Here is a 16,688-nt window from a genome sequence, read left to right as displayed (position 1 = left end):
TCTTCCTGTATAGCATATTTTCCTGTTTCTACATACTGTTCTTCATGTGAAGCATGTTACACTTGTCCTGTTTCTACCTGCTATTGTCTTTCATGTATAGCCTGTCATACTGCTTCCCTAGCATGCTACGTTCTTATTTAAGCATGTTATATTGTCTTTTCTCTTTACTATACAGTGCATTGTTACTTTTCTCTCACACTGCATGCTTAGTAGCTTTGATATACTATGCCTTAGTTTAGGATAACCTAGTGGTTAGAAGCATGTTCAAAACTAAAACTAAACCAGGAGGTGCTACTACGAGAGGCTCGGAGCAAACATCGTGGGCAGCGCGGCAAAGGATAACTTCAAGATGAATTTGCAGCAGCAAAACACATTCACATCACCTAACACTTTCTTTAGTTTAAACAACCCATAGGATCATTCTTCAGGCTTTTCCTGGATCTGTGATGTCCCCTACTTTTCTTCCCTTTGAATTCCTTAAATAATTGTTCCTATTTTGAGTCATTCCCATTTGACTTTCTTATGTCCAATCGTGAAAACCTAAACTTTGAAATCTTGAAAGCAAAACCACCTGATCTTAATCGAGAGTTATCTTAAGTGATTTCGATCATTTAAGATGTAATTAACTATAGGGGCTTGCCTCTATAGGGAACCAGGAACCTAGATAAAATAAACCCTATCTAATTTTTATGTTAGATAGGAGAACTTGTTGGCCTTTTTATAAAATATTTCGCAGATCAAAACGGATGTCACAAATTGTTTAGTCTAGATGATTAAATCCCTATTATAAGTAATATATTTATTATTCGGGATAAGTGTATTGCTTGTAGTATTGTATTAAATCATCTAAACTATTTGAAAATGTGAGACTCGTTTGGTCTCACTTATTTTAAAAATTAAAAAACGTTACTTCTTTAAAAAAAGTTATATTTATATTTAAAAATCTCAAAATCATCACCTTTTCAAACTACGAAAGTGAAAGTTGAACAATAAAACGGCCGACACAACTAAATAAAATGTAAAAAAAAAATGACAAAAATAGAAAGACAAGGTCAATAGCTATCATCGGCTTTATTACTTTTATTTCATTCTATTCGTTCGTAATTCAAAGATAACGAATGATGAAATCCTTTAAAAAATAAAAGAATATATCGATCACCTATTGAACTGCACAAGATAATTATCACATATCATATAATTTTTATGTTTATTTTTTTGTTTTTTCCTCTCTCGCACTGTTAATAGTCTTCAAGATCTATGGCTCTTGAAATTTTTAAATAAATGTCTACTATTTTTAGCTGTGCATCGTTCCTCATCCATGAATTATTGATCTTTGGGAAGTAACTTTATCAATTAATAATAAGGTTTTTAATTTATTGAAATGAATGATTTTAACATTCGTGTATTCTAAAAATTTGTTGTAAGGTTGATTTTTCAAAGCTTTTATTTCATATATGTGGAACTTAGAACTAACTTATGGACAATGATAGGAGCCACTATGCAACTAAAAGTAGGTGCACAACAGTGGTGTATCATATACCGATCAAATCTTTTATATCGCTTTCTGGGAGAGTATTTAAACTTATACAAGGATCTGTTCTACATACTTGATTTTGAACTCCAGTTTCTACAAACCTCAGGCTGATTGGAGTTCAGTGACCACGCAATTAGGGACATGTATTATTTGGAAATCTCCAACCCATTCAGCGAAATAGAGATCCTTTTATGTCATATGGACCAAACAAGTGATGAGATAGCTGCATGTGCCCTTCATGCATGCCTTAATTTCCCCAAAAGTAGGAAAAGTTCTAAAATAAAATGAGCGGTAGCTAGCCAACTCCTAGGTGTGACATCTAGTTTGAAAAAGAATCGATTATTTATCGGATTCCGTGTTAACATGAGAGACGAATCCTAAGGATATGGAAAGCATTGTAATTGATTTCTTCTAGTCATTCATAGCCCAACCTCAACACAACCTTCTTTCCCTCCCATAATTATTGTTAGGGTCTCTGATGAAGATCTTGCTATCATATTTGCTTCATAATCGTGGAGGAAGTTTGACCGACGATAGATGGTGATGGAAGATGGGTTACCAATGTTATGAATAATAAAAGCCATCAATTTTTATCTTTCATTGCATAAAAGCAACACCTTCGATGGTTTCAACAAAATATAATTTTCTAATACAATAACTTATTTATAAACATTAAAATAAACATTACCGCATACTTTTTGGAGACAAAAAGGAAGGTTCAAAATCTTCATAATTTGATTGCATAATTAATTGATATCTCATTTGAAGAGATCCTTGATTGTAAATTATCATAAATTTTTTAACTTGCATGGGAGCCCTAATGAAAGGTGGAGAGAGGGGTGGACGTCTCACCATTACTTTTAAATATAAAAAATTAGATTATGTCCATATTGTTACATTTTTGATGGTTAGTTTCTTCCTTAATTGCTTCATTTTTAATTGAAGATGTTGGTGAGATACACTTTTTTTTTGAAAAAATAACATTTATTTTGCATCATGAAATTGAAGTTCAATTCGTGATATTAATCAACGTATTAATGGTAAGTGTATTCTTTTTTAACAACTGAATGGTGAGGATGATATGTATGAATTTTTTCCAATATTTGCATATTTGATGATTAACTACCAATATGATGATGACTCTATTTGTATGATATTTCAAAATGTTAGCATCACTAACAAATTAGATTCATATTGTTAAAAATCATATTTTCGTCTCGGTCATTTTGTACCATACCAAAGGTAGTTCTAATAAACTTTTTAGATGGCTCTTTGACATGTGATTGGCCCCCGTCATGTGAAATTGGTGTCAAAAGCACGTATATAGCTCTTTGTTGAGTAAATTAAATGGCTACACCATTTGCATAGTCTCAAATAATTTTTTTTTAATATGGAATAATTGTATGAACCCAGCATAGTACATCAATAAGCATTCGGAAATCTCTATCTTCTTGTATATGACACTAAAGTGGCAAATGCATCCTCAACGTCTTTCTTTTTGGGGTGAACTCAAGTACTGAGGATCTTGTTTACACTTTTACATCTCCTAGCTTTATACCATTTCATTGAATTTTACTTTTTGTTAGCTCTTAGTGCCCACGCAAAACTAAATACCAAGCACAAAATCATGCTATTTTCTTGCCAATGACACAAGCTTCATACTCCGTAATATGATAAGTGGCAGAAAATTGATTTTCCAGCATAAAAGAAAACGCTCCAAATCCAACTAAGACTCTTAGCCAAAATATTCAATAACAAAGTTAATGCAAATGAAAGTCTTCTCTTTAATAAAATGAGCCTAAGCTAGCTACAAAGTACATAATTCTCACATTTCACACCGCTTATTGTTATCTTAGATGTGAACTTATGCAGGTTTAAGAGATGAAGTGAATATATGTTGTGATAGCTATAACTTCACTTCCTTTCGGTGATGCTTGGTCCTATAAGTAGCTTAATAGATTCCTAATATTTGATGGAAAATAGAATAGTTGTTTTTTTGTTTACTAAAATGCAATGTTGTCCAACTTTTTGATAAAAACATTCGGCTTGCATGAAACTGTATGAAATCTAATATCACCAACTGTAGTTTCATTTGGGGTGGCTTATGCTTTTATACTCTTATTGTTAAAGCAATTTTCTAAACTGCAGTTTTAATTATGCTTTTTTGAAACAAGTTTTTCTAGAACAATTGGAAAAGCCATGAGAATGTTACTCAAAAAACATGTTCCTAACAAAGCCTATTTGCCAGCAAATATGCTGTTCTTTGAAATTAACTTTGAGTGCTGCTCTAATCTCTTTTTTTTTCTCGCCTTTGAGAATTGAAAAAGGGATATCATGTTGAAAATTATGTCTGTTTGCATCGCCTGCTTTTTCTAATTTGATCCCTGATATGCCTTGATACCAAAATCAAAAAACAAAGCACAACGAAACGACATTAGATAGGTGTAAGAAACACAAGCAAGGGACGCTCTTACGAAAATCAAAGGAAAACAAACAAAATACTAGGTTTATTTAATTTTCGAGAGGTAGATCTTCTCTCCCACACTCTAGACGTTGCTAGGAACACCACACGAAGAAAAAAAAACAACTGCCAAACAAAAACAAGCATAATGATAGCAAATCTTAGGTTCTTCCCTTAATGGAATTCCCTCCCAACAATTCAAAAACTTTCTTTCCTTTCCCTCCAAACTCTCTTAATTTATTCTCCTTGCATAGGTGATTATGACCCTAGTGGACCCCGCCTTTCCCTTTCATTCTTCTGCAGCTCGCGCCATTCGCCTCACTTCCTTTTGCACCAAGACCGACTCGTTTGTGAGCCGATTATGTTATCTTCAACCTGTCTAGGGGCATAACATTACTCCATTAAAAAAATGCACCTTATACTCATGGAGGAAGGATGAAAACTGCTTGTGGATCACCTCGTAAGGCTTCTATGTTGCTTCGTAGTCTTGTTGTCCATTCCATTTGACCAATACCTCCTTTGCTCTCCCTAGTCTTCAACACACTTCTTCGATCTCTAATTACTCCAAAATCACCTATATGTCTTCTATCAGCGCTGGCAATAGTGTAGGTGAGGGTGTTTGATTTCCAATCGCATGTTTCAGCTGTGACACATGGAAGATCGGGTGTAGCACTGACGATGGCGGTAACCTAAAACGATAAACCACTTCCTTGATGTGTGCCATCACTTATATTATCCTTAATATCGCGGTGAAAGTTTCTTGCTCATTCTTCTGGCCAATGTCTTCTGTCGGTAGGGCTTCAACTTCAAGTAAACTATTTCCCCTGGTTCAAGCTGCACCTCTCCTGTGTTCAACCGCTTTCCTATTCTTGATTTGTTGAGCTCTTAGTAAATTCCACTTGAGCTTTGCCAGTATCCTATCTCTCTTCCAAGTACTGATAAATCCTAGATGATGTGGCGCTATACCCATAATGTACCAAGTGATGGTTTGTGATGCGGTGTAGGTTTTCTGTACCCCAGAATGTCCCCAGATCGCATTGCTATGAAACATTTGTAATAATCTGAGAATTTTTTCAGACAACTTTAGTAACACAAATCGCCTCTGGTGGAGCAGTTGTTGTACCCTTAATGCTTATCCTGAGTGATTGTTCAGATCCTGTAATAGCTCGACTGTTATTTTTCTTAGCTTCTCATCCCCTTCACTCTTCTGTCTCAATGCTTCCCAATCTAGGTCCAATGGTACCGATAAGACCGTCAATTGAGGTTTCTCCACCTTTCTCGACAGTTCGTCAGCTGTCTCGTTCTCCAATCATGGTCGGTACCAAATCTTGAAATCATACCCCAATAGTTTGGACAACCATATCTGATGCTCCTCAATCACCATATGCTGCTTCAAAATGTACTTTAAACTCCTCTGATCTGTCCTGACCAACAAAATGTCGTCCCAACAGGTAGGGCATCCACTTCTAAATGGCCAAGAAAATTGCCATCAATTCCCGTTTATAAGCTGACTATAGTCTTGCTCTGGCATTAAGCGCTTGGCTGAAGTACGTAATTGACTGCTGATCCTGCATGAGCACTGCTCCCAATCCGTATCTTGACGCATCTGTCTCCACTTCGAATGGTTTATTGAAATATGGAAGTGCTAATATTGGGACGCTAGTGATGACCCTCTTCAGATGTTCAAATGTCTTTGCTGCTGCTTCCCCCCATTTGCAATTATATATCTTCAGCTGCTCTGTCAGTGAACATGCTATCGTGCCATATCCTCTCACAAACTTTCAGTAGTATCCAGTGAGCCCTAGGAATCCTCTCAACTCCAAACTCCTTGGTGAAGGCCAATCAACAATAGCCTTGATTTTGAACTGACCCACTGCTAGTGCTCTCTCAATTTCTCCAGGATTGTCCTTAGGTACCCCACATGCCCTGTCTCTAGCGAATGTAGATAAAAATGCCGTCAAAGAAAACCATGATAAATTTCTAAAGGTAAGGTTGGAACACCCTATTCATGGGGGATTGAAATGTCGTCGGGTCGTTGGTAAGGCGAAATGACATCATTAAGAACTCTTGACGTCCTTCATGTGTCCTGAACGCTGTCTTGTGCGCATCAGTTGGGTTCATCATGATTTGATGGTGTACCGAGTTAAGATCAATTTTTTAGAAAATGACTGTCCAATAAAGCTCATCTAGTATCTCATCAATCATAAAAATATGAAACTTTTCCAACACCGTCTCCTTATTCAATGTCTGGGAGTCTACGTAGAATCTCTAGCTAACATCCTTTTTCTCCACTAACAGGATGAGACTTGGAAAAACGACACACTAGACTTGATAATCTCTGCCTTGAGCATCTCTCGGATCAGCTTCTTTCTCTCATCCTTCTAAATCTAAGGGTATTTGTAAGTTTCAACACTGATGGGGCAACACTCTCCTTCAATGTAATAGCGTGCTCGTGCTCCCTAGGAGGAGATAACCTGTTTAGCTGTTGAAAGACATCTGTAAACTGCTGTAGGAGCTGTTGGATCCCTTCTAGAAATTTTGTCAACTCTAAATCTCGAATCTCCTCAATGTTCTGTAACTCCACCAAATAACGCAGTCCTGCTCCCCAAATTCACTTGACTATGGTTTTGAGCGACACCATTGTTTTGCTTATGCTATTATCACCTCCCAGCACCACCTTTCTGCTCTCCACCTGAAACTCCACCTTCATCTCTCCCAATGTTCGCAACTACTTCATCCCCAAAATGACATATGCTATCCAATTCTAATGGAAGTCTTCTACCACCTGTAAGGTATGTAGTGTTAGAACTAATTTTTCCACCTTTCCCGTCCCCATCATGACGTCAAAGCTTCCTGTAGTCACCAACTTCAATCTTAGTTTCTCCACAGCCTGATTTGAGATAAAATTATGTGTGGCCTCGCTATCCACCAACACCACCACCAATTGTTCATCGATGCATCCCCTCACCTTCATGGTGTGATTCGGGGTAAATCCCATCATCGAATTGAGGGATACCTCCATCGCATCCAAATGCAAATGCTCCTCCTCCGCTGCTTCCTCTTATGATTCCTCACTCTCTCTATCCTCCTCCTGAACTGAAGGGCGCACAACTGTGTTTTGGGCCATATTTCTCGTCACAACGGTAACACAATTTTTTTTTGCTCTTTTATCCTCCACTTCTGCATCTGTGAGACGCTTAAAATTACCCCTAGACTGGGGTCATGTACTCTTTTCCTTCGGCGTCTCTATCTGAAATGACACCGTCTGGGTCTTCGGTGTCGTGACTGTTACGATGCTTTTGTAGAATCCTCCGGTGCTGCCGTCTTTGCCGATCTTCTTCACCTATTTCTTATCCTCCATCATCTGGGCTATTCCGGGCTTTACTTCTTTCAAGAAGTTCCCTTCCAGTCATGCTCCAAAAAATCCCATCAACCTTTTTGCTAAGAGCTCAAACTTTTCTCGGTATTCCATAATTGTCCTCTCCTGAGTCAAAGTATAGAATTGCTTATGTAGGTCTCATTCCATAATGGCTCGGAAACGCTCCAACAAACAATCCTTAAACTTTTTCCAATGAGTGCATCAGATACCTTGCCTCCATCCACTGGAACTACGCTAAAGCCTTCCCCTCCAAGCATACTCCCGCTACTATGAGCTTCTTTTCCTTAATCAACCTTTAGATTACAAAATATCTATCCACCTGATACAACCATCTATGCACATCCTCCCATTCAAATATTGACATTTTCAGTTTCCGAAATTTTGTGTCTCCACTTCAACTTCCTCTCCCTCCGGAATTCCCCTCTTGTATCTAGGGTGTAACTTCCTCCTACGGTCATAGGCACATCCCACTCCCGTTTTTCTCTTTCCTCCATCATACTCTTCCGTGCCCCTTCCCCCATCCCTTCTCCAATTCTTGGCCCATCCCCCTCCATCGGAAGTCTCCACTCTCCCTCGTCTCAGAGTCCTAGGGGGACGCTCTTATAGGTAGTTGATATCTTCTTTGTTGTTTTATCGCTCAATCTTCTCCCTTTTGACATGGCCAAGGATTCCCTGATGAACCATTTGTTAAGGTTTGCAATTGGAGTGGTCGACACGGCCTTTGGATTGCATCTCCATGAGCTTTTTTCTCATCTCCCACTTTTCTCCTATGCCTTCAAGTCCATTCATTCGACTTTCAATAGAAGAAAATCTATCCTCCATGGTAGCGAACTTTTCTTTTATTCCCGATCGGATTTGCTCTACCTCTCCTTCTAGCACATCAACTTTCTTTTATGCCATTCCACCAAGATCTATGCTCTAATACCAATTTGATACGCCTTCATACCAAAATCAGCGAACAAAGTACAACAAAACAACAATAGATAGGTGGAAGAAACACAAACAAAGGTTGCTCTTATGAAAATAAAAGGAAAACGAGCAAGATACATTGTTGATATACTTTTCGAGAGGTAGATCGTCTCTCCTACACTCTAGACGTCGCTAGGAACATCACACGAAGAAAGAAAATAGCAGCCAAACAAAATCAAGCATAGAGAAAGCAAACCCTAAGTTCTCCCCTTGATAGAATCAACCTTCCCACACCTCATATTTTTGTTGCTGCTCTCCTTTTTGTGTATCTCTCTTTATTCCTTTTTCTTATTTTCCAATTGCATTTTTAGGGTATTTGAATTGTTTCATCAATTTTATTGTTAAGTTCATTACGGGAAAACTTTCTTTTATATTCATAACTACTGTGAATTACTTATGGAAAGTTGCTTCCTCAGTTCCGTTTTAGAATATTTTGAAAATCTTTGAAGGTTATGACTGAAAATCTCTTAAAGCTGATCTGATTATCTTGCTTTATTTAATAAGTTGTGCTTTTATATGCTTAACCTTAATTAAGAATATTCAAATTTTTTATTGTTATGAATTTTCTGCTCTATTTTTTTGCCTTTTTTTAACCTAATCACTGCTATCGTTGGCGGTATCTAAAAAAATAAAACGGAAAAAAAATATCATCACTCTTAATATTTGTTGTATGCTAGCATTTGCAGTTTTTTATCTTTTATTTTTTATTGTTATCCAATTAGATTATCTTGTAAGTGTTATACTTTTGAGACTATTCTCTGAGTGAAAAATCTTAAATAAATCTCAAAAGCTTCAATTTTTTTTATTGCTTGTTGAGCAAACATGCTTCTTTTAACCAGCACTGAGTTCTTCTTTGTGTTCATGTCCACTATTACTTATTTTGCACAGCGAAATAAATGCTGGATTTTTCTACTCAAATGCCGAACAGAGAGAAAAGATGGTTGCTGCTGAGAGGCGCCAAGTTGATGAAAAAGTCAAACAAATCATTGAATTAAAGAATAAGGTGAATGTAAATGTGCATGCTTTATTGAGGAAATTAAGAAAACTTATGTTTTTTGTTGTGTTCAGGTTTGCCCTGGCAGCGAAAGTAATTTTGTTGTGATCAATCAGAAGGGCATTGATCCTCCATCTTTGGATCTTCTAGCTAGATCAGGGGTTAGTTTTGAAAGCTATTTTTTCTTTTATCGTAATCCGTCTGCACTGTTTAACGGGCTGCCATTCATTTTCATTGACATGCTTAATAGTTGTACTTAGAGTTTATGCTTCACGAGTTCCTCAAAGAGTTAGAAGTAACACTATTTTTTTTAAATTATCTGGACCTTTGCTTGTTATGATTCTATTGATGAGTTTTGAAGTTGAATCTATGAACTCTGCCTGAGATTGAATTGTGTAATTTAGCATTTGTTGCAACGAAGTCCTTAAAATCAACTTTGTTTGTGATGTTCTTTTGCTTTGCAACTTCGCTGACACAAATTTTGGTTCTGATTTGTTGCTTTTTTTGTCGTTAATGTTGAGATGGGAAGGGATGAATTTAATACTGAAGGTTAGGAGATAGACAAATGAATGTTTCAGAGAGGGAGGCCTAGAATGACATGGAAGAAACTAAGGAGAACCCCTAGAAGGGATAAGGAATCCGCCAAGTAGAGCCTTTCTTGATTTCATTAGAAATTTTGTTTTATTGTAAGACACTAGACTCTATTTGTAGAATTAAGCTTATGATGATAACATTGTATTCAAATACAATTATTAAAAATTATAAGGTATATAATGATCTAATTTCAAATAAAATAATTAAAATGAATCTTAAGAAATAAGAACTTTATTTTTGGAGTGATTCAATTTCTCTCAGTTGCCAGGAACTCCTTAGTTGAAATGTTGTTGAAAAAAGACTAAAGATTGTTGTCGTCAACTACGATGTAGAGTTAGCAATATCAATATCTAGGAAGAGCTGTATGAGAACTTGAACTTAAGTACAAAGAGATGAAAGGGTAGAACATCACTATCTATAACAATATTTGTAGAAGATTTTTGTCTTTTAGCTGGAAAAATATTATAAAAACTCTTTAAAGACAATCTGGAGCTTTGGGAGTCTTCATGCATATGGCCAAACTGATCCTAAGTACTAGTTGATAAATTGAAGTTTCCATTTTATTTTTTTTTAAGTTTTTGGTTGGTTTTTAAGTGCATGGCACAAGTGTGGTGAACGTGCAACATGTATGGTTCAAATGTGATTGAGCAAGGAAATTGTGAAATTGTGATTTTTATGGGTAGACACTGTGAATGCGAGGAAGCGTGAAAGGATACGTGCAATGCTTCTAGTAGATGTGTAGATTGTTCTTATTGAGTGTTAAAGATGAACAGTAAGTAAAATTGAAAGCTTGGAATGTCATGGTAGAAGAATTGAAAAGAGTGGGTAGAAATGTAAATCTGTGAGACCACAGAAAACCTTTTTCACGCTGTTGATGCTCATAGTGGCTTGAAATGGAGGTTAGGATGAGGTATGCAGTGTGTTTTCCATGAATGTAGTCATTGAACGCCTGCTCATGTTCATAAGCTTTGGAGTAGAGTGTGTTGGCATACTTGGAAGGGATTGGGCGATTTTTTGGACATGGTGCTGGGGACGGGTTAGAAGATGGTAATGAAGGCTTTAATGTGCCTTTGGCCTATCCAAAATAAGATAGAATCTCAGGTGCAAGAAGAAATGGTTAGGTGTGGAGTGTTTGATGTGGCGTAGACATGACAAAAGCATATGTGGGCATGTGATGTGGATAAGAGTCGATAGGTACTATTGCCAGGGATGAATTGATAGGGAATGGGGTGAAGCTCTAACACCACTGATATTTTGCAACACATTGAGAAATTGTTGTGGTATTTTTTTGGTTGATATTGCGAAGAGGGAAGTTGTGGATCTGATATAGAAGATGGTAAGAAAGGTAGAAATAAGAAGGGGATAGGGAAGATGAATGAATAAACACGCCTCAAAGGGAGAGGATGGCTCAAAGTAGCGAGGGAGAAAGCTTGGAGAAACCCCATAAGAGAGAAATAATTCCCAAATGGGAGGGCCACAAGAAAACCCTTAGTTCATTATAAGCTCTGATTTATTACAGTACACAATCCTTTATTTATAGAAACAATGTTACCGTGATAAGTTCAAATTAAAATTAATTTCATTTCAAATTTTAACCTAAAAGTATCCAAAAGGATAATAAATATTGACTCCCATTTCAAAGGAAATAGTTAAAATAAATACTAAACAACATAATCTTTATCTCTCGTGGTATAACATTTCACATAGAAGTCCATGATTTGACTGTTCATTCTAAGTTATTTACAGTCTATAGTAAGTAGCGGATCAGCATGTGCGGGATAAAAATTAAGGCATGATTTAAATATGGAACGACTGGTATCCAACACTATGGTTGAGAATAGTCTATAAAGATGCTGATTGCCAACTTGTTAATTGATATCTCTATTTCGTGTTAACACTATGGTTGGACAGCTAAATAGTTTTACATAAACTCATTTGCCTTTTGTATCCAACACACTTGTTATTTTGTGTGAAACCCTCATGACTCAACAGATTATTCTTGATCTATGAATCAATGAAATGAACACCTTCTTTACAATATATCCTTCGCTTCTTTTCATATAAGAAACTTTATATCATTTGATTTTAAGTTTTCAATCTTGTATGGAAGCTCCAATTTGTTAACTGGAAAATACATGATGCACTATAATTTACCAAAATATTAGATGAAGCTCCAATTTGTGAACATACCTTGCGATGGTTATTGGCTTCGAGAACGTGTAGTGTATTATAATGTATATTATGGGGTTTTCAGTTTTCCAATGACAGTTTCAAGTTTTTTTTTTTTATCGCTTTAGCTATATAACCTTCTGTAATATACATTGCACTATCTGTTTTACCATCTCTCTTGTGCTCACGACAAGCATTTCTATTCAAGTCAAGAACAATTAGGGATTCTCTGATATCAACTAGACGCAATTAGATACATAGCACACAATTCTTATGTATTTATGTTAACTTTAAACTTTCATATTTACATGCATAGCATTCAAATCTTTAATATCACATTAACATACCACTTTCATTTACTTTTTAACAGTGATATTTACAACTTTTCATGCATAGTTTTATTATACCAAAGTGGTATAAATGTAAATATGATAGTGTAGTGGTTAGATTTGTCAATACATAAGAGTTGTGTGGTATGTATGTAAATTTCCTTATCAAATAATGATATGTGACATATTTTACAGTTTGTTTGATTTGCGAATGTGCAGATTCTTGCTCTTAGAAGAGCAAAAAGGAGAAATATGGAACGACTGGTATTGGCTTGTGGCGGTGAAGCTGTTAATTCAGTTGATAATTTAACTCCAGACTGCCTTGGTTGGGCTGGACTTGTTTATGAGCATGTCCTTGGGGAGGAGAAGTACACTTTTGTGGAGAACGTGAAAAATCCCCACTCCTGTACAATTTTGATTAAAGGTTCTTTGATCATCTCACCATCCTCACCCTTCCTGTCTGGTTCCCCTCCTTTTTTTATTTATTTTGAACATAAACATAATTTGCAGTTTTTTTTCGCATCATTTTGTTTGTTATCGTTGATATTATGCTTTTTTCAGGACCCAATGATCATACAATTGCACAAATCAAGGATGCTGTTCGTGATGGTCTCAGATCTGTTAAGAATACACTTGAGGATGAGGCCGTTATTCTGGTTAGGCTTTGTACATTTGCTTTTTTTTTCAACCATTCATTTCTTTTATCTTGAGTCTGATTTTTTTTTTTTTGTAAGGACACTTGCGATTACTCTATTTCCCACGTAGCTAACTTACATCTAAGAATTCTGTTGTTGTCACCATTCTACAGAAATTATAAATAAATTATTGCCATCAGGGAAGTAGTTCTTTTGAACATTCTGTGGCTAGAACTTTTTTAAAATTCTATTGAGGTTCTTTGCAATTATAATAATTTTAAATTTTAATGTAATATTTGTTCAATCTTTTTCTTTTCCACTGCTCCTTTTTGGTCTTGATGATGGCAATTTCTTTTATTCTTATGGTTGGAATGATGTTATATATTTTTATGTGGCCAAATATGTGTGTGAGTGAGCTCATTTCTAAACTTCTTTGAGGGATTTGATGGAGTCGAGTTTGAGTGAGCTGACTTCAACTTGAATTAAATGACTTTGACTCTCTTGAGCCAAGTTTGTGTCAAGTCAAAATTGACATTTGAGTAGATTCCAGTCATGTCTATTAATTTTATAGAAAAAATTTTAATTACGAATTAAGATTATAATATACTCAACTATGTTTGTATGGCTGTGTATAAATATCATGTATTGAGTCAACTTCAAGTCTTCTTCAACTAATTATGAGCGAGCTATTTTCAATTCACAGCACATCAATTGTTATTTTGGCTTGTAAGGTACTTCTAAGTTTCAGATATAAATATAATCTCTTTTTGCATTTTGGCGGGATGGCTAAAAGAATAGATTGATTACTTATTTATTTTGGACATTTTCATCTAAGGTATTTGTCGAATGTACTACTTGATTTTAAATGATCATGAATGTCTCATATTTTATTTCTTCAAGGCTTTAACAGGAAATTTTTTTGTCTCAATTTCTTTGTCACATGGTTTAAACTGTACATGTCTTGTATTAATTTCAACGATAGGCTGATAATTGTTATAAATAATTGTCAATTTTCTTGTAGCACTTTCATGCAAACCAGACAAATCGCACAAATGAGTAATATAATATAAAGCAAGTAATAAAATATGAAAATAATGATATCCACCTTAAATAATACTAATAAAGAACTATAACCAGTCTCTAGGAAATGATATAATAAAGAAAATTGGGAACAAGTAGATCACATAAATATGATATGATAGGTTATATGTGTGGACTATATCTATAAAGAAAACTTACCCAAATAATAGAAATATTTGTTGTGATGAATTATGAATTTTTAGGTATGATTAAATTTATTTTAATTTTAGGTTTTTAAAGGATTTATCATTAGCGAATTCTTTCAAATGTTGTTGCAACATAACTTTTTCATTAAGGCTCTTTCTATCAATTTGGAATAAAAAAATCTAGAGCCAAATATAAAATTAATATCAAATGAATCTCATTACACGGACATTTTTTTTATAAGTCCTCGAAAAATGCTTTATTATTTTTATTCACTGGTTGATCAGATGCAATATGATTGGTTCAATTTCACATTCAATAATAGACTCAATTGTTTTTGGGAGTTCATGCCCAAATGTGTATTTTTACTGAATTTTGTTTTGTGCTCAAATTTTGATCATTTCTTAAAGTATAAATTGAGGTCTGGGCACATGTTTTAATGTGTTTAAATTTTGACGTCAGCAAAATGGGTAAATTCATATTCGTAATTGCAAAACATCTGCTTTTCATATATTTTCAAAAGAATATTCATTTAGTATTTGAAGCTATTAAACTTAACTATGTCTAATTCTTGTGCTAATGTTTATGTCGTAGGCTTTAGAAGAGAGGCTTTAGAAGAGACGATATTGATTTTCTCAAGAGTATTAATCATTTGTGATAGTCCTAATAAAATGATTGCAGATTTTCTCAATATTTAAATTTCTTTATAAAGTCTCGTATTATTTTTGATTATTTATATCCTAATTCATTGCTAAGATCTCATCCAACCCTTTTATTTGAATTAATAATGGTAACATCATAGTCTAGAGGACACTAGTGTTTAGTTACAGGATTTGTGAACCTTGCATAATATTATAACGCACCATAATTACTTCTATTTTAATCTAACTCAATCATGTAGTTGGCCATTATATTCACTGAATGACAAATATTGCAATTAAGTTTGTGTCATCCCGGACATTGTAAATTTAGTCATAACACTTGAGCAAAATTATTGGGCATGTGTCACTAATTTTAATTTAGCAAATTTCAACTATTTGGAAATTAGATAAATTATATATTTCAAAAAAAAAGTTCATGCATTGTCAATGCAATTTAAAAATTTCTTATGTTCATACCTCCTCTCAATTGTAGTAATGTAATTATGAATCTAGAGATAGGCATGTTGCAGTTGCCTAGAGTCATAATTTATTCAATTTAGTTCAAATTGAATATTTGTTAATTTTTATAAACCAGTTTTTTATGTTTTCTCACACATAGCGTGATGGTTTATCTTGGCTCCAATATTCATGTAGTGCAGGACATCTTAAGACCAAATATTTCTAATGCAATTAGACGATATAACACATGAAATTACATAAATCAGATTGAGATTCATAGTTGCAAAAATCAATTTATGCAAGAACTTGTTTTCTTTTAATGTAAACCTGCAAACGTGGGAAATCTACAATAAAAATAATTTAATGATTGTGTAAGTTTAAGAAATTCAGTGACAATCAAAATTATAAAAAAAACGTAGATCATTCATCATTCGCACCGTAAGATGAAAGCTAGTTGTAGCTATTGGCTAATATTAATCACGCTCACGCATCAATATTGAATTATGTATGAGGGAAAAAAAAAAGAGACGGCCCAACACATAAAATTTAGACTACATCTTAGTATAATGAAATGACTTTCCTAGAAAATTACCATTTGCACCAAACACCATTTTCTTGTCTTGGATTTTGATTTTTTTAAGGATAATTGTATTTTTCTCAAATTCATCTGTCGATGGAGCATATAGCTCATTTCTTGAAGGGCGTCAGCATTTAAGCCAGGTGTTTAAGGACAAGCTATAACCAATAAAAGTCATGAACCGTTAGATAGCGTGAACCAGCAGAAACTGTGGACTTGTAGCTCCCTACATAAGCCTATCACGTTTAAAGGACCTCATAATAAGATTGCATGCTTTAATCATGACCAGGTAGTGAGCAGACATGGAATGAAGTCTCAAAAGAAAAAAAAAATGATACAAATGATGCCCTTGACGTGGAGGATTGAGGAAGGAATATTTTGGGCCATGAATGTGACTTTGAATATTTTATTCGTTTCTGCTCGTGCTACTATATTGGTATAATTTATCCCTCTGCAACCAACTGGGGCATTGCAACAACATTTACTAATTGTCTGTCAATATCTCATTGTCCTTCCGCATGAGATGGGGCAGACAAAACGAAGACAGCTTTAGCTCATTTGTATTAACTTTGTGTTGAATAGATGAATAATGTTATTGTTAAATTAACAATAAATTGGTTTACATTGTTGATGGTTGAGAAGCAAATAGTCAAATGTAATTTAGGCTGCAATAGTTTTTGTCAATCTAATAAAATTGGCTTATTTCTTTCTAAGGTGCAATTC

General features: G+C 34.9%; 1 protein-coding gene across 1 annotated transcript in view; it reads left to right on the top strand.

Annotated features, from left to right (window-relative positions):
* LOC110023392 (T-complex protein 1 subunit zeta 1) overlaps positions 1–16,688 on the top strand; it is a 38,066-nt gene that overhangs the window by 18,176 nt on the left and 3,202 nt on the right. The window contains exons 8-11 of the mRNA XM_020722795.1: positions 9,232–9,346; positions 9,412–9,498; positions 12,649–12,853; positions 12,991–13,085. Coding sequence (XP_020578454.1) covers positions 9,232–9,346; positions 9,412–9,498; positions 12,649–12,853; positions 12,991–13,085 — 502 coding nt within the window. The remainder of the gene's footprint in view (positions 1–9,231; positions 9,347–9,411; positions 9,499–12,648; positions 12,854–12,990; positions 13,086–16,688) is intronic.

Source organism: Phalaenopsis equestris, unplaced genomic scaffold, assembly GCF_001263595.1.
Source record: "Phalaenopsis equestris unplaced genomic scaffold, ASM126359v1 Scaffold000224, whole genome shotgun sequence".
Lineage (NCBI taxonomy): Eukaryota > Viridiplantae > Streptophyta > Magnoliopsida > Asparagales > Orchidaceae > Phalaenopsis > Phalaenopsis equestris.
Note: the sequence above shows the minus strand (reverse complement) of the source record. Positions and strands in the feature narration are given on the sequence as shown.